This window comes from Thamnophis sirtalis, unplaced genomic scaffold (genome assembly GCF_051295495.1).
Source record: "Thamnophis sirtalis isolate CommonGarterSnake01/CBP01778 unplaced genomic scaffold, rThaSir2_p1.2 scaffold_5, whole genome shotgun sequence".
NCBI classification, from domain to species: Eukaryota; Metazoa; Chordata; class Lepidosauria; order Squamata; family Natricidae; genus Thamnophis; species Thamnophis sirtalis.
In genome coordinates, this window is record NW_028261385.1 from 45,301,618 (window position 1) to 45,324,181 (window position 22,564).

Here is a 22,564-nt window from a genome sequence, read left to right on the forward strand (position 1 = left end):
ATGTACACCGATAATTGGAACTTTAGTCAGATTTTAATGATTTATACATAACTGAACCAGAACTAAGTTATATTGAATATCCTTTTTCGTACAATTAAAAACAAGGCATCATCTTGCTATATACTGAAGTCATCTCATTTTTATAAAATTAATCTTTTAACCAACATCTAACTTAGCCAACAAAATTTAGTAAATAGTAGTAAAATAGTAAAGTTTACTGTGGCTAAAAAAAATCAACAATGCATTTTTGAATAATATTGCATAGCTAATATTTGATCTGTACATTTCTGAGTATAAAATTTTCAATATGAATGTTTACACATTCTGTGCAACATTAATCAATGTAAAGAATAATTCTCTTATTATTTCCTAATGCAGACTATGGCAGGAGATATACTGTGTACCCCTATATGTTCATAACTTCAGCTGAATTGTATTCTTTTAAACTGAAGCTTCAATTTTAAATCACATTCGTTTAAAGACAAAATTAGATAGCTTTTTAGAATAAAAACATCTGCCTAAGTGTTTAGCAATGATTATGGGTATTTATTTTCATCCAGTTTTTTAAAAATCTAGTAAAGCTGTATCCTGTATCCTGCATAGTAAATCCCTGGATTTACAAGGATTCCTTGATTTACAACCATTTATTTAGCAACTATTTGAAGTTACAATGGCACTGAGAAAATGACATGACTGGTCCTTTCACTTAGAATCGTCACAGATGACAAAAAATTGGCCATCAGCATTTACAACAGTTGCAGTGTATCATGTCCATATATATAATCATTGTTTAGGAAGTGATTATATATATATGGCCTAGTTGGCTTTCAAAAGACAAAATCAATGGGGGAAACAAGATTCAGTTAATGACTGCATAATTCACTTAGCAAATTGGCAAAAAATCATAAATTCAGGTGCAACTCATTTAATAACTGCCTTGTTTAATAACAAAAATTATGGTTTCATAATTTTAACTACCTGTATTATTAAAGATTTTACATTCAAATAAAATCTATTCATTCTGCTAAACCATTGAAGATAACCTGAATTTGTCGATCAGGAGTACTAACATAACTTGAATTCGAAAATATAAATTATTTAATGACACTTGCTTTATATATCATACAAATATTACACATAACATTAACAATGTTATTATAATTTGCAAACACTCACCAGCGCTTAGTTTCCTGATCCTTTTTCTTATAGTTGTCCAGTTTCTTCATTCCTCTAACATTCTGCTGCTTTAGAGTTTCTTCAGTTTCCCAGGTATTATGAATATGGGACCAACCTTTCCATTTAATCAAATACTGCGTATCACCAGATTCTTTTGATTTATCATATCCTTCATTTGGATCTCCATCAGCTTCAACTGCATAGATAGTGGTTGTAGCACCAGTTACTGAAAAAAATAGTCATAGTTTAAAAAAACTTCAACCGTGTACAATTCTTATATGGAATATAAAATAGCAGATGGTTTTAAGATAAAAACTTCTGTAGGCATTTAATGCAATAATGTGATGCAGTTTTGTCAAATTAAAAGTTTCACGGAAATAATATTCTGCCAAAGAATTGACTAGTGTGATTTCAACCAATCTAAAACAAAGTTTCCTCTTGATGCTGGGCAATTACTAGCATAGGGGTAGATGTCGCTTACTGACTGTCTTGTTCAGCAACTGTTCAGTTATAATACTGCTGAGAAAAATAATTTTATGACTAATGCCCAAGTTTACACCCTTTGCACTGTCCAAGTCACATGATCACTATTACAGTTAATACACAATATCTGTGCCTATTATTTTTATCCCCCCCCTTTTAGAACTGAATGATTGTAGATGAAGAAGTACAAGAAAGTAAACAGCCACATAACAAAAAAATACATACTGAAAGGCAGTAACCATGAGTAGGCTCAGGGCTGAGAACTACAAGCGCACTACTTTTTATAGTCAAATTTTATACCCCTCAGAGAGGGTTCGCAACTTGGGAGTCCTCCTGGATCCACAGCTATCATTTGACCACCACCTGACGGCTGTGACTAGGGGGGCATTCGCCCAGGTTCGCCTGGTGCGCCAGTTGCGACCCTACCTGAATCGGGAGGCACTCACAACAGTCACTCGAGCCCTTGTGACCTCTAGGCTGGAATACTGCAATGTGCTCTACATGGGGCTGCCCTTGAAGAGCATCCGGCGACTTCAGCTAGTACAGAACAAACCAGGAGAGATTTCTTAGAAATCATTTGGGTTCTTCTTTTCCTCCCTTGGAGAGAGGAGAAAATGCTTAAACAAGGGGGTGGAGGAGAAGCAAGTAATCTGTACCTAGCCTGGTTGTTTTTTTCATCCTCCCTGTCCTCTCCCAAGAGTGGAAAGGTAAAAACAAAGATTTTGACTTTGCTTGTCAGGAAGGTGATCAAATGACCCTGGGACACTGTAACTGTCATAAATACTTGCCAGTTGCCAAGCATCCAAATTTGATCGTATGACCCTTAATCGTAAGTGTGAAAACAATGTTTTTTTTTAGTGCCATTGTAACTTTGAAGACCACTAAACAAATAGTTGAAAATTGAGGACTACCTGTATACCATATAGTATACAAATAATGTCTAAGTGAACTTAAGAGAGTAAGTCCTTTTATCGATAAAATTAGTAAACCATCAGAATCTTTTATATGAACATATTTCTGTTATTTTACATAGAATATTTAATGATATTTTAAGATACCTCAAGCCATATAGCCCCGTTAGCCTATAGCTATTCAATGTACACTGCAACAAAAACAAAACTATAGCAATTATGAATATATTTTTCTAATGTAAATTAAAGATTACCTCCTTTTCTTCCAATGCGACTATCCATAAATTTTTCAATTGTTTCAAATTCATCTTCTTCAGGCTGTGGAACATCCTCTCCACAAACTTCTAGGAGATCATCTGAATCCGTCTTTGCTTCTTCAGCTTCTTTATAACTAACATTTACTGTTGCCTGGCGGCGAGAACCTCTTTTATCATAATCATCATCATCTGAGGATGAGGATGAGGATGAGTCAAGTTGTCGTTTTTTCTGCACTGCAGTTTTCTTTCCACTTTTTTGTTTTATTCTTAAATAATAAATAATAGAAAAATAAGTCTTTCAAAACATTATTGTATCAATGCCTGGAAAAAATGATTGATGAGTATACTTAGAAAACTGTGGGCTATTCAAATACTAAGATTTTTTGTAAACTTCTTGAATGAAAGATTGAAAACTGTAAAGTATTAAAACAAAGCAACTTCACTGCTTTAGTATCTGCTCATTAAAATTTTTTATTCTTGTACAATAATTTCAGTCCGTTCTTTTGCATATGGAACAGGACATAGTACACTACTGAAATAAATGAGGAATGTAGTTTGAATGCTGAATAATGGACAACCTACCTATCAAAGTGATCCTATTATGAAAAAAAGCAGCTGGAATCTCAACTATGATGTTCCATGTGCTTCCTGGAATGTTAGATTAATATATCAACTATCATTTGGAACCAAAAAAATTATCCTGACTTAAAAAAAAATACACTATGATGTACAAAAGCAAATTCAATTATGAAAATGTCATATAAGCCATTTGGCTGGCTACTCAGTGGTAGCACCTAGAAAATTATCAGAATTCCATGCCCAAAAGTTCATTAAGCAAAAGCCTAGATTCTTAGCATTACTAGGTTATGAAAACTAAGGGAACACAAGGAGACTTGTGTCTCCTTTTATGACAGATGAGTAGGATGAAGTAACAACTCATGGTCTTCTGATTTAGCAATGAGCACAAAAGTTAATTCCCTCTAACACAGATTAAACTATCCATAAAATCTTTGAGATATCCATTTGAGGTAACCAGTTGGCAATTTGACTAAAGCAGTTCATATCAAACTCTGTGAGGACTTGTGGCAATATTCACTCATTTCTATTAGAGCACATGTTTGGTTCAAGTTGTTATCAACCCAAAATTGTACTTTAGTTCTTCTGAAAACTGAGATTTTCATGTGATATTACAGCTTTGCTGATCTAAGGCCATCAATTAAATGTTTCTATTCAAAATTCAGTTTCCTAACACATGGAGAGATAATTTACTGAATGAATATTTACAAGGCAATTTATCAAATTTGTACCTCAAAAGATTTTTTAAAGGAAAGATATGCATATTAACTTTTATTTTCTAAAGTGGTATTACCTACCTGCTTGGAGGCTTCCTGCTTTTGACTTTATTTTTTGGTTCATAATCAGATTCACTCTCTTCACAACTACTTTTTTCTCTGCTTCCTTCTATTTCAGATTCTGAAGCTGTTCCCGAAATAGATCCTGATCCAGACATTTGCCAATCTTCACTATTCAGGTTAAAATTACAGAAAAAATGTTTAAGTACGCTGTTTCCCTGAAAATAAACCCTCCCCAGATAATAAGCCCAATTGGGTTTTTGAACGCATGCACTAAAAATAAGCCCTCCCTGAAAATAAGCCCTCCCTGAAAATATTGCAAAACAACAACAGCCATGAGGTGACCATGTTGACCGCCTCCTGCATCTCAAAAATAATAAGACCTCCCAGAAAATAAGGTCAAGTGCTTATTTCGGGGGGGGGGGGTGTCAAAAGAAAATACTGAGAAATAAGACCCTGTCTTATTTTCGGGGAAACATGGTATATATTCTCATTCTGTTCAAAATTTAATAAAAACATATCAGTATCGTGTTTCACAAAAATAATATTAATATCCACATTTTGTAGAAATAATGAACCTAGCAGAAAATAAAATATGTACAGGGAAAGTATGCAAAAAGTTTTAAATAACAAAATCTTTCTTTTGAATTTATTAAACTGAAATGAACAATTAAAATAGCTTTGTGGGTATTTCAGCTTCATATAACTGAACAAATTTTCACATGACAATATTTAATCATGAATAACTTATAATCATTAATATAAACATTAATTAATTGTTTACATTGATAACTGCCATATTAACAATGTTAAGTCTAGGGAAAAGTGGCATTTACATAATGCATACTGTTAAGAGGTTGTTAATTTATATTTTTGCGATTATGGATGAGGAAAAAGGAAAAAAGAAAATATAAAAAAATAAAATTGAAAAAAGTTTCTTTTCAAGCTCTTTCCCTTACTTTAATGATAAATTAAAGATAAAGTAGATTTTTAAAAAATAAAACCAAAAAGACAGCATTTGTCCTGAATTTGAACCTGTTCATTCCTGCATTTATAATGGTTTCTACTATTACTATTCTACTATTATATGTCATAAATAAAACAGTTTTGGTATAATTTAAAATGTATTTCTTATACTAAGGGCCTTCAAACCGAGAGAGGCAGAGCTCCTCCATATTGCCTTATGCATCAAGTATTTCTCAACATTTCTTAAATATGACAGTAAGAAAAATCTACACTTCCTAGATTTAAAATCAAGAGGTGGAAGGGACTGCTCTAACTTAGTGGTTTCCAAACTTTTTCAGTCTACCGCCCCCTTGGTGCTACAAACTGATCCTCACTGCCCCCCCACCCAGTGGTGGAATTCAATTTTTGTTACTACCGGTTCTGTGGGAGTGGCTTGGTGGGTGTGGCTGGGGGGGTACGTGACTGGGCAGTTTGCATGACAGAAGGAAGATAGTCACAGTAAAATTCAAAACTGTAACAATTGCACATTTATTCAAAATCCAATTTAAAAACCTTTTTAGTTAATGTTAATTCAACAAAATTGCTGAACATGATCCAGTGATACCAGGTTTTCAAAGTCTGATAGTCATTTATCAAGAATCTTAGTAACTAGTAACTTAGTAAACAGTAAAATTTAGTAACCACTTCACTGTTCAGTAAATTCCTAATGTGATGGATGGGCTTGATGAAGTGATACCAGTTTCCCAATGTCTTGCTTGGAGGGAAGTTGGATTGACCACACTGAAGCCATGTTCCACCAAATATGATGATGGAAATGCAACAAGGAGCTTCTTAACCACTTTCCATATTGCAGGATAGCGATCAGAAATTTCTTTCTGTAACCAAAACTCTTGGTATGATTTCTTAAACTTTGGCTTCAGCTCAATGTCATTTTGCAGCTCTATGAGTTGTTCCTCCACTACCCCATCTTCCTCAGTATCTGAAAATGGATTTATCACCCAATCTTGAATTTCCATCAAAAGAAGATCCTGATATCGCTCAGACATATCTTTATGCAGCATGTCCAAATGGTCACAAAAAACTTGAAGATCATCATCTTGTATCCCACCTTTCTCTTCTAGCTCAGACAAGCTCAGAAATTGGTATAGTTTCCGACGGCCTATATTGCCCTTGAATAGAGTTAACTTTGCAACAAACGTAGAGATGACAGATTTGGCCTTAATAAGATTGACCTCATTTCCTTGCAACTGCAAATTCACTTCATTGAACTTTGCAAATAGTTCTGATAAATAAGCAATGTCATGCCTGATCTCTTGAGTTCACCATTGAGCAAAGCAGTCTTGTCTTCAAAAAACTCCACAAGTGTCAAAAAGATTGTAAAAGCATCGCACACGGTTGCCTTTTGATACCCAATGAACTTCTGTATGAAGCAGCAAACGATCAAAATCTTCATCATTTTCAACACAGAGCTCTCTGAATCGTTGAGACCATGTACTTTAATTTTGTTAACTGCAGTAATGACAGTGTGTAATGACTTGTGCAAGCGATCACTGAGGGTTTTTGCAACCAGATGTTGGCAATGAATGACACAGTGAATGGTAGACATTTGGCACAGCTTTTTTCAAGTAAGCAATGCGCCCACGGTAGCGACCAGTCATTGATGGTGCTCCATCAGTTGCACAAGCTAATATGCTGGTAAGTGGAATTTCCTTGTCTTTGAAAAACTGCACAACAACATGAAATATTGACTCCCCTTTAGTATCTGTTTTTAGTTGCCTTGCAAATAACAACTCTTGAGTCAAACTTTCATCTTTAATAAAGCGCACATAAGCAAGAAGCAACGATTCATTGCCTGGCAAAGTTGATTCATCCAGCTGTAATGCAAAGTCTGTTGTCTGTAGTATGCTGCACAATACATCTTCCACATTCTCAGCCATTTCATCTATGTGTCTTTGCACTGAATTGTTGCTGAGAGGAATTGTCTTAATTATATCATGTGGTGACTTATGCAAACAGTACTCAGAACCTCACTAACGGCTGGTAGGATGAGTTCTTCACCAATAGTTATGTGGCTTTCCAGACTTAGCAATCAGCAATGAAATGTTGTATGATGCACGCAAACCATCAGTGTTTTGCTGGGAAGTATTGTAAAACATGCGTGACCGTGTTGGGTGCTTTTGCAAGTTGTCACAAAGTGATTGAAAAAAAGTTAGGTTCTTGTCTGCCTTGTCAGGATGTGCCTTCTTCAAATGTTCATTCAGTCTGGAAGGCTTTATTGCCTCATTAGAAAATAATTTTTCACATAGTAGGCACCGTGGCAGCTGCTGGTTTGATGGTGCTGGTATAAATCCATACTTCAGATATTCCACACTATATTGTCTACATTTCTTCTTTGATTTTTCTGCTTCTGCCATTTCTGCTCTGAAAATCAGAATACTTACAATATGTGTGTGTTCACATCTGGCTTAAGGCTTTGCTAAGTGAATAAATAAACCCTACCAAAGGAAAATCCACCCGCGACCAGCATTGAGTGGAGCTTTTATAAGCTTTAGAATAAATGAGCTGGAGGTCTTCTGGTCCAGCCCCCTGCACAAGCAGGAGAACCTATACCAGAGGTCTTCAAACTTGGCAACTTTAAGACTTGTGGACTTCAACTCCCAGAATTCTCCAGACAGCTATGGACTTCAACGTCCAGCTATGCTGGCTGGAGAATTGTGGGAATTGAAGTCCACAAGTCATAAAGTTGTCAAGTTTGGGGACTCCTGACCTATACTATAGTAGTATATACATATGGTATACTATATCAAAGAAAGCTCCTGTGAGTTTAACAACACCCGTATTTCCAAAGCTAGAAACGGAAGATTGCAATGTGAGATTCCCTCCTGCTGGGAATCCAAACCTCCCTAAACAAAATCCACACCACCAAAAGAGAGCGACCGCACTTCCGCTCATCACCCCCTCTTCCCAGTTACTTTTATCCAGCAGCGTCTCCATGCAAAGGAAAAGGATGGCACGAAATATGTGGCCATTCTTTAAACCAGTGGCAACTAGAATTCGATTGGTGGGGTTTCCCCCCCCCCTAACAACACTGTGCACGATCTCCCCGCTCACCGACCATTTCCATCTGAGAATTAGCTAAGGGGAAGCTACCAACCTAGAGGCGACGGTCTCTGCAGCCAACACAATACACAATCTTTTTTTCCTCGCTCTCATAGCACCTTCCCTGCGGTCCCCGCTTGTCTCTTAGTGCCCCCTAGCGGCCCCCTAAATCATCCCACCCCCCCAGGGGGCGGTACCACCCACTTTGGGAACCATTGTTCTAACTTATTGAAAAGGAATATAAACTTTAGTTCTGCTGTAGTTGCCTGTACTTCTCTTGTTAGAATGTTTCTATACAAATCCGGACATGATTATATAAGATACAATACCAATGAAGAAATATAAGAATATGATTCCTTGGATAAGAAACAAAATATCTCTGAAAATAAACTTGCGCTAGTAGGCATGGAGTAAATGAAGTAACTTTTATGAAGCATTTTTTTTAAAATTTCCTACTCTTTATGTTTCTTCCTCTTGATTTCATTGGATGAGTCATCTCCAGAATCGTCACTACTTGATGATTCCTAAACAGTAAGAAATATGTATGAACTTTATTATCACCTTATTAATTTAATAATAATTCATTAAATGTATATTCTGCCTGACAAATTTATAAATAGTTACTGCAACTACAAAGGAACTGTAGGCTGCAATCAGAAATTAAGAAAATCAACTATAAAGTTCCATTAAAAGGTACCTGGATCAAAGCCCCTAAAAACTGTGCTGTCAATGACTTTAACTCTCTTTTATACAATGATTAAAGCATATGAATCATAATCATAAAGAAATAGATTTTCTAAGCAATTTTAAAGATGCAATGCCATTCCAAGTTAAGGAAACAATTATTATCTAAACAGCTTCTAATCATAAATCTGAAATGTAACTTTTCTCTGACAAGAATCATTCCATTTTTTTCTCTAATATATTGAACTGTTTTAAAAAATGAAAATTGGTCATGATTATTTACCTCTTCTGATCCACTATTTATGGATGCTGCTTTTGACTGCTGTTGCTGTTTCCTGAGCATTGCAGATCTCTGAACAGCGAGAATGCTTGGATTTGATTTCCAAAACTGAAGTGGAATACATATAAAAACATTACAGAATGGTAAAACAATGGCAGCAGTTTCTAATATTATTTCTTAATGAATTTTCTGGTTAGATAAGAGCCCATATTATTTCTTACTTTACTGGAGAGCAGTAAGCAATGAAATAAATCAGCAAATAGTTAGAATGTAGGCAGCAGTGTCATTCCTACAGTGAAAATAATCTAATGGATATAATAAAGGACAAACATGCTTACCAGAAGGAGAGCCCATTTCTCCACTATCTTCAATAAAAAGTGCTTTCTAAGTAGCCAGTGAGCTGCTTTGGGGCTAATCCTAAAATTTAGGCTGACCCTGGGGCTAATCCTAAAATTTAGGCTGACCCACAAATTAATTGTTATTGTAAAATGTTACTTGCATCTACTCCAAATTGTATACCAAAATTAGAGGAGATCTACTGAATTTAAAGGGGCATTATCTAATCAGAGTTTATGGAATCTATTTAAGTTACTACAATCTGCAGAACTGGGAAAATATTTAAATTAAGAACAGGTAGTGACCTATTGCAATATATAAATCTAAGTGTGTTTAACCAAATGGTTCAAGGGAGTGTTTAATACCTTTTTATGGAAGAAAAATATTTCTACTTCTTTGAAAGATGCCATTTTCAAATTACTATCCTTTTTTTAGACAAAGGAGTGGTAGCCAGCAACTATAAGAATGCTTATAGAATTATATTTATCTACGATCAATGTCAATCTGACTTCAGCCTAGATGCAGCAATGAAACATTTGTAGCTGCTATAACTAATAATTTTGCACTAGAAAGTGTTACATATAAATGATTACATATGAATTATTATTACAATTATCAATACATTACAATACATAACAGTAGCAGAGTTGGAAGGGACCTTGGAGGTCTTCTAGTCCAATCCCCTGCCTAGGCAGGAAACTCTATACCGTTTTAGACAAATGGCTATCCAACATCTTCTTAAAGACTTAAAGACGTTGGGGCATTCACAACTTCTGGAGGCAAGCTGTTCCACTGATTAATTGTTCTAACTGTCAGGAAATTTCTCCTCAATTCTAAGTTGCTTCTCTCCTTGATTAGTTTTTACCCATTGCTTCTTGTTCTACTCTCAGGTGCCTTGGAAAATAATTTGACTCCCTCTTCTTTGTGGCAACCCCTGAGATATTGGAACACTGCTATCATGTCTCCCTTAGTCTACTTTCTATTATCAATATCCAACCACCCATCCTCGGGGGCACAAAAAATTGCATGCTAAATTTATATGGAAATATCCTACTCCTGGTCCCAATTCATAGTTTAGTAATTAGGATTAGGATCTTTTTAGCAAATGAATTCTTTTATCAAAATGGTCTCCTAAGGATCACTCCTGTGATCTTTACATTATGTTGTTTAAGACATAATTATTTAACTGGACATTTACTGAGTAAATCTGCTCTAGAACCAGATTGCTTTTATATTCTTTCATTCCCACTATTTTATTATATAGAACTTTAATATAAACAAACAACATTTGAACTTGTTTTGTATGAATTCATTTGGGAAAAAGGAATATAAGAATAAATTCAGTAAGACAGCAACATATGAGCTTCTGAATGAAAGCAAACCGAAATCTTATTGTATTAAACAATTACATAACAACAGTCACCTGGTTCAAATCTTTATTCAATATTTTTTAACAGTTATCTACTTAAAAAAAACAACCTCCCATAGTATCAAGTATGCTCAAGTAAAGTGTCTATTGCAAAATAATTCCCAAAGCTTAATTTTTATTACTTTTGTTAGTAATCCATATACAAAAAAATCTAGGTAAGATTTTTGAAGCTCATAATGAATGCTAAAATTGATGCTGTGTTTGTTTAAAACCAAATAAAGCTTAATGCTGTGATTTCAACAGCTACTAAGCATTGAAACAAAATCAAATTACTGTTAAAAATACTTTCAATGGGCCACCTTTCTTGTGCCATACTTAGTATGTCTATCTTTTAAACAAAATTTCACAAAAGCTATTTCCAACAGAAACTGTTAATCATAGGTTTGTTAAATGCAAGTAAACAAATTAGATAATTCTACATCAACTCTTTTCTCTTATTTGTATAGGAGCAAAGAGTATTAAAGAGGGCTAATTCAACACATTTATTATGCTATAACAGTATTTCAAGTGATCAAATCTCTCCTTGGGAAGGAGAGATTGGAGAAGTCTTGCAGCGTAACTTTGAGAACTATCAGTCAAAGTTGCTCAGATCCTTCTCGGTTTGGTATTAGATGGGCAGGTTTTATATCTGAGATATATTCTTGACAATTTATCTGGGAAGAGATTCAACCAGTTAGCCCTGAGGAAGTAGACAGGGTCCTTGGAGCTAAGCTCTATCTCCTGTTGTTAAAATTCTTGTCCTTCATGTCCCTCAAGGTTCATCAAGACCACAGAACAATAGTATGTAGTTGTATTCTTGTTTAGTGAATGTTTCTTTGATAGAGGCAGGTTCTTCCTGCTTTTGAGGCAATGGTTAATTAGCTTGTTAAAAAACTTTCAATTGAATTGTATTGGACAATTTTTGTCCAATTTCTAAGCTTCTTTCAGGAAGATTTGGGGAGAAGGTAATATATTATGGGCACTCTAGAGGAAGTGAACCTGGACCATTTTCAATCAGGATTCAGGCCAGGTTATAATTTCAAGAAGATATTGGCTGTACTTGTGGATGACCTCAAGAAGGCTTGAGATGGATTATTTTGTGGGGTGCTTTAAGATCCCGTCTGTTCCTATTTAAAATCTACATAAAACCCCTGGATGACGTTATCCCTCAGAGGAAAAACTATCAATATGATGGTAATCCTCAGCTTTATATTCATTTTTGTCACAAGTGACATTGTTAAGTTTCTTACATAGTAGTTTGAGGCTTTGAGTGTGCAGTGGGAGGGATCAAGTTAACCTTAGTTCATTCAAGTTCAACCAGAGTTAAAACAAAACCTTGGTGCACCCTGGTCTAGTGACTCTTCATCTTTAATACTTGATATGTAACATTCCCCAAGAATTGGTGTGTAACCTGTGAGTCCTTCTGGACACCCAGCTCTTCCTGCAATGGTGTTGTATACATTTGTTTTGTACATATATTGCAGTGGTGGGATACGACCGGTACGCCCCGGTACGGGCGTACTGGTGCCTGCTGGGAGCACCAGGTACCATTCCGGTACAGTGTTCTGGAGGGCCCACCCACCTGCCCACCCTCTTTATCTGTACCTGAGCCGGTCGGGTCTTATGCGCACGGAGCGTATGGTGCCTGTGCGAGGTTCTACCGAGCAGCTAGAGCATCGCAGGCAGTAAGTACGCATGCGCCTGCATGCTGCGTGCATGCATGTGGTGGATGCCTGGCCCTGTTGCACCGTACCGGTTGCACCGGGATCCGGAACCCACCACTGATATATTTCACCCTTTACTAGACTGGAGGCTCTGCTCACTGTCATTCACACATTAATTACTTCACGGTTGAATACTGAAATTCATTTTACCATAGGGTTGTTCTTGAAGAGCACTCAGAAGCTTCAACTAGTGTAGAATGCAGTAATACATGGACACTTGGAAGCTGCAAAATTTGCCAGTAAAAGCACCAATGTGTGATCTGCATTTGCTTCCAGTACGCTTTTGGGTATAATTCAATTTCCTGATTATTATCTTTAAAGGCCTATTTGGCACAGCCAGGTTGCTTGTGGGACTGTCCATCTCTGAGGGTTTATACTCATTTCACCAGATGCTACAGGGTCAGTAAATCTGAGGTTTCTCCCCCCTCATACTATATTATTTAAATTGATTCTGGGTTGTTATATTGCTTTTATATATACTGTTCACCACTAGAATTATGTACTTAAATGTAAATAAATACATGTTCTGCAATGCTTTTATAAATTATTTTTTCCAGCATTGCAGTATATTTTAAAGCAAAGTAACCATTAATTTCCTGGTTTCATATTCTCAGTTAATACAGTATCAATTTAAAATAGTCAATTATAAATTATTCATTCATTTTACCTCAGCTCCATCAACCTTTGGATGTTTAGCTTGGACTTTCTTTTCCTTGGATGTGTCAGACTCTGATTCTGATTGACTGCCAGACTCTGAACCAGAATCTGAATCACTGCTTCCCGACTGGCTGCTACTTCCATTGCTACTGCTTCCAGAACTTGAACCAGATCCAGATCCAGATGCTGACCCAGAATCATCATCTGATTGGCTGCAATTGTAAGTTTAGAATTAGGAAAGCTAGGAAAAGGCAATAAACAAATGTTCATTTGTAATTTTAAAACTTCTCAAATAGAGTTAAAGCAGACCATATAGATCTTAAGTGGGTTACATCTTAGACTGGGACTTCCACAAAATCTATGTCAATGTATTCAAACATTCCACTCAATTAAAATAATAAATTAAGTGTTTGAATAGTTGTTCTTAGAAAATGGAGAAAACACAACACTGAATGATATCAGGCATCATGTTGCTAAGCAACTGAGCACTTCATTCTGAACTTAGTAATATTAATAGCAGCAAAGGGAACACTGCCTTAATTTTTCCTCCCATAATCTGGTTACCATGCTACTCATGAAATAATTCTCTTCCTCTACAATTAGCATGGAAGCACAGTGATCCTCTGCCAGACTTCATTTGAAGCTTGTTTTTATGGTAATAATTGGGAGGTTAAAGTACTTTTGCAAGCCAGTAATTTGGGGAAGCTTATTTATAGGTTGCTTTATTTTTCAGTTTCTTATATGCAGCTTTGTAACACAAACATAAATAAAAGCAACTGACTGACTGGCTGTACTGATTTGTGCCAAGTTTGATCAAATCTGTCCCAAGAAATTTTCACAACATAGCAACTAAAACATTATTTTGCAAAAATGCACTATCATCTTTCCAATATAAAGCAGACATATTCAGAATGTTCAACAGAATGTATGCTCATATATAAGGGAGATTTTTCTGTCCATCCATCCCCATGAAAAAAATAGTAAAGCAGAAATAAGCAACATGATGCTCAATGGCAGCACACTATGTCCCTAAGCACTTTTATTGATGCTAATCATTCTCCTTATCTTATTAAACTTACAAAAAATAAACATTAAACATGATGTTAGAATGTTATAAAATAAAGTATTAGCATCTAATTTCAATATTCATTTGCATGAATGTGTTTGGCTCTCATACCCTCATACTGGTATAATAGAGAAGAACCCAAAGAGTCATAATAGAAGAGAAAGAACTGGAAAAAATAGCAAAGTACAAAAAAGTTGCAAATAGAAATAGAATTATTATGACAAAAGAAAGCAAAGATAATACCAATAGTAATAAACTGCCTTGGGTGCAAAAAACTGGAGCATCACTTGAACACCATCAGCACTGACAAAAGCACCATCAATCAAGACAGCTTTACTTGGAACAGCTTACATTCTGTGATGATACATATTAGATTTTAAGCTTGCATTCAAACCAGAAATATAGGAAAGTCAAAACTTACAGATGCCTAAATTAAGAAAAATCCTTTCCTCTTACTTCCACCTGCAGAAGGTTCTGATGAGGTTATTTCAGAGATATAAATATTAGAGGCTTCTTTAGCCAGACGAATGGCAGAAACTGAGTTCTGATTACAAACTGATGCTCTTTTGATCAGAATTTTGCTAAAGACCTTCCTTAACACTCTTTAAGCTATATTATGCATTCACCCATTTTTTTTATTTGTGTAAAATGAACAATAATGGAATTCTTCCCAACATCAGGCAGATGTAGCCTTCACACTTTGAACCTGCTGCAAAATGCTGTCAGAAATTATGTTTCAATATTTCTTTAGTTACACTACGTCAACCTGGTTTACCTCTTTTCAATATTCTCACTGATTTTATAACTTTATTTTCAACCATTTCTCCTGGATATCACCAATAATCACATTTGTATCAATTCCAGTGTTGAGTACAATATATCACTATAATTCCTATACAAATCTTTCAAATACTCCTTCCAGCATTTCTTGCTGAAATTTAATTCTAAATCATTTTATCCCATTTAATTCCATTCTCACAAATGAAAATTTCTCTAGCTCTCTTCTCTGATTTCCACCTCCAAAATTATTTCTATCCCATTTTCTCTATATATTTTCATTTAATCATTCCCTCTTTGACTAAAAATCAACCTCAACATGTGACTGTAATGCAGCCTGTCCATTATAGTCATGAATCAGTTTGGTCATGTGACCAACCCATTTTAGGACTTCTGCAGCAGTAGTTAAGCAACCCCATTGTTCGGCATGGCATGTTTTTACTAGAAGTAATGTCCACCTTTCAGCAAAATCATTGTAATACAAAATCACATGAACACCTGAAGTGCAATTTAGGTTAGGTTTAGGTTTATTGGATTTATATGCCGCCCTTCTCCCAAGGACTCAGGGCGGCGTACAACATAAAACACATATTACAAAAATTAAAAGGGACATTAAATAAAGTATCCAAAAAAACCCTCTCCAATTGATATTTACAATAAAAATTTAAAAATTAAATTAAAATTAACAACCAAATTAATCCTATATTTTATTCTATTCAGGCCAGGCCGGCTTGCTGGAAAAGCCAACTTTTTAGTGCAGTCACATGACTAGCGGACAACCTGAATCATAACTCCCTTTTTCCAGGTAGGTTGTAACTCTGAAGCATCACTTAAGTTGAGGACTACTTACCTATACACACACAAATTTCTTTTGTCATTTTTCCATCAATCATTTTTTTTCTTCATCCACAATTTATTTCATTCCATCATTTCTCAAGCATCCTTTTTATTTTTATTTAACATAACACCAAAGGAATCTGTAAATTCCTTTATAAGATAATTATTTCATTGTGCTCCAAATATTTTCTTCCTCTTCATTCTATATACTGATTTCATCTTAATTATGTTGGAAAATGGGATGTTTTCAAAAGTACTCTCTCTAGCATACGGGTGTCAAACTCACTGTGTCACATTGCCGTCACATGACATTTCACAAAATTTTCTACATTCGAGAATGGTAGCTGGGGTGGATGTGTCTGCACATGACCATCTGGCCCGCAGACCGCCAGCTTGACACCCCTACTCTAGCAGGTAAGACATAATAGACAGATGGGAAATCACAGATGCCATAAGCAATGCCTTCATTCAATTTCCTGCCAACTTTCTGCCTTTTCTGTTTAAACCAGCAAAGCAACTGAGACAAATCAATTAAACAGTCAGACTTAATAGATATACAAATATATTAACAGATATACAGACTAAGATGTACTGACTAACTTCAGAAATTTGTCATAATCTAGAGTTAAAATTCTGATACAATAAAATTCTATTTTGAACACATAATTGGAGGAAGAAGTTTCAATTATTCACAAATGCTTGCAAATTTAGAAAACTGATCCCCAGTAGTAATTTCTATTATTATAGTTATATTATACTAATAATATAAAATGTCTATCATTTGTGTAACATTATTATACAAATGAAATCAATCAGCCTAAAAACTGATCTATTCTATACGAAGTGCATTGTATCATGGCCTGTTAAATCAAAGATTTATTGTACTTTCAACAAACAGGACCTATTCAGAATTCTATAGCACATACAGTCATGTTTATGAATTACCCTGTCATATGCATAGCTGCAAATTACCATATTTTTAGGAGTATAAGACACACCTTTTTCCCTCAAAAAAGAGGTTGAAAATCTGGGTGCGTCTTATACACTGAATACAGCATTTTTGCCCCGCTGAAACCCTGCCCCCTTTGAAAAAATGGCTGTGCATAGCCTTTAGGAGGCTTCTAGAGCGCTCCTGGGGGCTGGGAAGGGCAAAAATGAGCGAAAAAAGGGCCATTTTGTGCCCCCGGCGGCCCCCAGGAGCACTCTACAAGCCTCCTAAAGGCTATGCATGCCCTTTTTTGACAAATAAAGGGCCCATTTTCACAAAAAACATGCCATTTTCTGGCAGAGTGCAAAAACTTTTTTTTTTAATTTGCCTCTTCAAATCTTGCTGCATCTTATACTCCGGTGCATCTTATATTCAAAAAAATATGGTATATCCTTTAACTCATCAGCCCCCAACCTTTCTGGCTCAGTGGACTACCTATTGTGGCCTTGGAGATAGAGAGGGGATGGTTTCGGGCACATGTGTACCTCTTGCACAAATGTAACTTTGCGTGCGTACTCGCAAAATTTTAAGACCATCTATATTCTTTATAGCCTCAACTCTATTTAAGCAAATTTATTGTCCCCACCTCCTAAGAATTCACATTGATAATTAAGTGATTTCCAGTAACACATCTGAAAGCTCTTAATTGTTATAGGTGATCAATCTGCTGTCACATCTCATGATATATGGCCCTTAAAGCTTCAGAAGAGCAAGACTAAGAAGGGGGAAGGAACCTAGACAACATTCACACGCTCCCTACCACAATTATGACATAGGTATGTATGTCTGAACAGCGAAGAATCAAATCACAATTGCTCTTGGAAGTGTTTCAAATAAAAATCATGTATTTTTACTGTCAAATTCTTAAAAACAACACATAACATAAATTTTGATTCAGTTAATTTTTTACTGCAAGATACATAGCTAATAGCCGCAAAATGTATGAATGACTGAAATGACCAATAAGTAACTTATGCAAACAACATCATCTCCAATTGTATGATATTCTAATACAGTAGTACCTTGGTACTCAACTCCTTTGAAACTTATCAAATTTGGTACTCAATGCATTTTTGTTGTGAAAACTTTGTCCCATACTCAGATTGTTTGGTACACAATGCACAAGCTTGTTGGTGTCAGCTGTCTTGTGACTGTCTTGGCAACATTACTCCTTATGAGAAAACTGGTACTCATCGAGCCATGAGTACCAAGGTACGACTATACTTTATATTCTATACAAATAACTGGACAACCAATACAAAGATGGAACTGCTTATGTCTAGCTTTTAAGATTCCTGCTCAAAGTAATCCATATCACTGGCTAGTGCAAAGGTCAGTAAAATTATGTGAGACATCTAGTACAATAAATCTTATGCATTTTATTGAGTAATAAATCTAACAGCTGGGTTCATACAGTACAATGTACTAAGTCTAGAATTCTTTAATCATTGGTTGTTGAATAAATTACAAATGATTGTGTTCACAGATTCACCTAGCTTTTAATCACACTTGAAATCTATAGTTTAATATGTTAGGTTAAAACCAAAACATGTTTGTTTTCTGATAATATGTAAACACACGAGTTAAAACTGGATTTATCTGTAGACCAGAAGGCATAAAACAATCGCTTAAATTTGACTTTTGCTCAAGACCCAATAATCTACTTATATAAATTGTTCCTAATTTATTACATAACATTTCATATTTATAATTGTACGTATGCAAGTATTATATTAATAAAGATATCTCTTAATGTTCATTCTCATTTTCTCTTGCATATATTTTTGAAAAGATACAGTAAAAAAAGTCCAACTACCTAAAATAGACTCTTATTTGTGAACTTACTATCTGTTTAACAAGTCTAAAATATAGGATGGTTCAGATTTTTTATCTAGTGTCCAGAATCATGGTCATAACTGAAAGTTTTCTTAGCATTCAACTATTTCTTGCTCCTTGTATATTTGAGTGAAATACAATTTGTTCCCATTCTTAATCAGGATTATAACATATACACTACTGAAATGTTACTGAAACAGAACACACTGTCAGAAACACATGACATAGATACAGTTTTATATAGCAGGACCCAAAATGTCTCCCATATTTATTACTTTGTCTTGCACAACCAGATGTATAATTTTGCATATACTGTGCTTGGACAAACAGTCTATCTGGAGTATGTATACAGGGAATGTAAAGACAGTCTTATTAGTACTTTCAAATAGTTTTACCAGCATTAAGCTATACATAAAGCTTTAAATCTCAAAACAACTATGTAGATTTTCAAAGCTTAGTTATACAAAAATATTAAGATTATATCAAACTAAATCCCAGTGCGTACCTTGATTCTCCGCTAGTGTTCCTTGTGCTTTCTTCATCACTGTGTCCATTCATTGTAAATATTCACCAAAATAAAAATATAAATAAAAGTTATCCCAGCCTGTAACCAGGATATAAATTGTTTTTAGAAGGCTCTCTTCTTTGTGCTTCAGATATTTCACTGTGTTCAGCAGTTCATGATTCTTGCATAAGTTACCTTTAAAAAATAAAGAACTATTTTAAATGTTTATATAATTAACTTTGTAGATATTGTAGTAGCATTATCTATTTATTTAACAAACTGAACATACACTCCTTCCTATTCTGTAAGTCCTATGACATTAATTATGTAAAAAGACCAAACTGGTTTGATGGTTTCAACAATTTTCAGAAATAGGATTTTAATCCATCAATTAGTTAATTCACATAACCCAATCCCAATCTGACAATAGAGTCACGTTCATATAACAGAATTCTATTTTGCTCATCACAATTCGCTGTGTTCCCACAATATTATGAACATAGGTTGAGTTTATACAAAATACACTGTCTTACAATTACAAGCTGTATTTAAAAAAAATAAGTACCTCAATAATTTTTTAAAAAACCCACAAAAGTATCATCAATACTGTGCAGAGATAAAGTATCTTTTGATAATCTAATTCTATAGCACTTCTGTTGTACCTGAAAATTAGATTTGATTCAAGTAACTATGGCACAGGAAAAAGAACATTATTTTTTCCTTCACCTGTTTCTACAAAAACTATATACATATGTATCTAAAATACTATACAGGCAGATTTAGTGACTGTTCAAAGTTTCAATGGCACTGAAAAAAGTGACATGGCCATTTTTCACACTTACAGCCATACAGCCCATGGTCATGTGATTAAAATTCAGACACTTAGCAACTAGTTTATATTTATGAGAAGTGCAGTGTCCCGGAGGTATGTGATCACCTTTTGCGACCTTTTGACAAACAAAGCCAAAGGGTAATCCAGATTTACTTAACTTTATCAACTAAACAATTGCAGTGATTGGCTTAAAACTGGCAAGAAAAGTCATAAAATGAGGCCAAATTCACTTAACAACCATTTTACTTAACAAAATAAATTTTGGCTCTATTGTGGTCTTAAGTTAACGACTACCTGTAGTCCAAAATAAATTTACCACTATATACATGCTGGTATGTCACATGACAAAAATTACATACATAAATTGTATTGTGCTCCCTCTCTCTCTCTCTCTCTCTCTTACACACACACAGAGAGACACTGTGGTGTGTGTATGAGAGTTCACAATACAATTATATGTATATATATTAATGTATGTATTCATTTATTTGATAAATTGACACTTGAATATAGAATAGAGAGGGGGGTGTCACATCTTTTTAACTCACTCATACATGAGATGAAGACAGTTTTAGGATAATAAAAAACGTGTTTTTGTTTGTGTGTGTGTGTATGTGTGTAAGGCCCGTTTTAATTAAAAGTTCCAAAGCTCCAGCGCAACCACAGCGAGAGAAAGTGGCTATATCGTTGGAACGGACGCAAACTAAGACTAGAGCCCCAAACCCATTATCGGCACGCATCCGTCCAGCTGCGTTTTGTGCGGGGCTCTCTCCCCTTCTCCCGCGCTCTCCTCTTTTTAGGAAACCTAGGCAAAGGCGGGGCCACCGTTTAGAGCAGTAGGAAGGCAGCGCATAGACACCCTCACCGCCAGCCTGTCAGCCAATGAGGAGCGGGCCTCGTGGATTTAGTGGGTGCCAAAACAAATGGGCTTTCCCCCCTCCCTCCGGTTTCCCCGGAGCGTCGTGGGTGTCTCTCACGACTTCGCACACGGCGCCTTCTTTTTACTACCTTCTCTTTTTACTATAACCATCACCAGGTTTCCCCCCCCCCTTCCTCTCTCAAAGCTGTCTGCGGCCCGCCCGCCCGCCATTCCCTGACCCGCTTGCGAAAGCCTCTTTTGACTTTCTCACAACCGCCTCTCTCCGCAGCCGCGGAGTAAACAAAGGGAGATGGCGGGGGAAGATGAAAAAAGCCGGACTCAAGGCCAGGGCAAGCAGCGTGGTCGCTCCGTCCAAGACGCTGTGGGTGGGTGGGAGGGAGGGACAAAGCGAGAGCCGCGGTGTTGCATCTAGCAGGGGGCTAATAAAAGTGACAATTTTCTGTCCAGCGCTGGCCCCCTGCAGGCGCCTCCCCGAATGCTCACCTGAAGGCCGGCCTTCTCCCGAAAGCACCATTGGGCCCAGTCCCTCCTCTCTCTCTCGTCCATTCCAGGCCGAAGGCCGCAAATCGGCTCCCAACTCACTCAGGCCGGAGCCTTATTGCCGCCCTCCCTGGTACTTTTTCCTCCTCTCGCATTTCCCTTTCCCAACCTCCAGGCGCCCAGTCGAGTAAGTCGGCCTGCGATCTTCCCTTCCTACCGGTCAGCCCAAGGCTGCGCAGTCTCCTGCGTGTTCCTTCAGTGGGCCGCTCTTACCTGAGCGTCGCCAGGCCTGCCTGGGCCTGTCTGGAAGAACAGCGTGGCGAAGAAGCGGCGGAGAGCGCTGCAGCCGGGCCCTTTAAAAAAAAGGGCTGAGGCGGCGGAGAAAGAGGCGCTCCCGGGCCGGCCTGGATCTCCTCACCCTCTCCTTGCCTCTTCCCGGCCCTTTCGCTTGGTTTGCCCCCAAAAGAAGGGGGAGGGAGCGCGACTCCTTCCAAAAGAGGCGGGGGGAGGAAAGGAAGGAATGGGTTAAAAAAAATGCCTGAGGTAAGCAGGCGTGCGTCGCCGTTGCTTTAAGTCCTCCCGGTCCCAGCCGCCATCACGCTGCCGCCGTAGCAGTTCAGCGCAGCCTCCTCCCCCTCCCTCATCCGATGGAAACCCCGGGCGTGATGTCAGCCGTGGGACAGAGCGGGAAGCGGAGGGAGGAGCCACCGCGGAAAGGAAGCTGGCGGAGAGGCTCGCGCGCGACGGGCTAGGAATCTGAGGGCGCGCGGGGGAAGAGGCATGCGGGAGGGCGGGGGGAAGGGATGAGCGCGCGCGCTTGGAGAGTTTTCCCTTTCGGTCTCCACCAAAAAAGGTTCGGGATCTCTTGTGAGGGATTGCGGATGGGATGGTTACTTCCCCAATTCGGGCCGCTCCTAACTGGGTTCAAGTTTCGATCCGGTCTGAATCCCGTGTTGGTAAAAAAAATTATCTCCCTTCTTCCGGGTACGCAGATCTTTAGTCGAAGTATTATTCCATTGAATCTGATGGG

At 36.9% G+C, this 22,564-nt stretch overlaps 1 protein-coding gene across 2 annotated transcripts in view; it reads right to left on the minus strand.

The window, feature by feature from the left end:
• The window catches only part of CHD1 (chromodomain helicase DNA binding protein 1), a 59,111-nt gene extending 36,922 nt beyond the window's left edge, over positions 1–22,189 (minus strand). For both annotated transcript variants that reach the window (XM_087715751.1, XM_087715750.1), the window contains exons 1-8: positions 21,808–22,189; positions 19,343–19,537; positions 13,344–13,545; positions 9,212–9,316; positions 8,701–8,768; positions 4,201–4,350; positions 2,825–3,093; positions 1,177–1,402 (exon numbers count right to left, since the gene is read on the minus strand). In XM_087715751.1, coding sequence (XP_087571877.1) covers positions 1,177–1,402; positions 2,825–3,093; positions 4,201–4,350; positions 8,701–8,768; positions 9,212–9,316; positions 13,344–13,545; positions 19,343–19,395 — 1,073 coding nt within the window. In that variant the 5' untranslated portion in view covers positions 19,396–19,537; positions 21,808–22,189. The remainder of the gene's footprint in view (positions 1–1,176; positions 1,403–2,824; positions 3,094–4,200; positions 4,351–8,700; positions 8,769–9,211; positions 9,317–13,343; positions 13,546–19,342; positions 19,538–21,807) is intronic.
• Between the last annotated feature and the right edge of the window lie 375 nt (positions 22,190–22,564).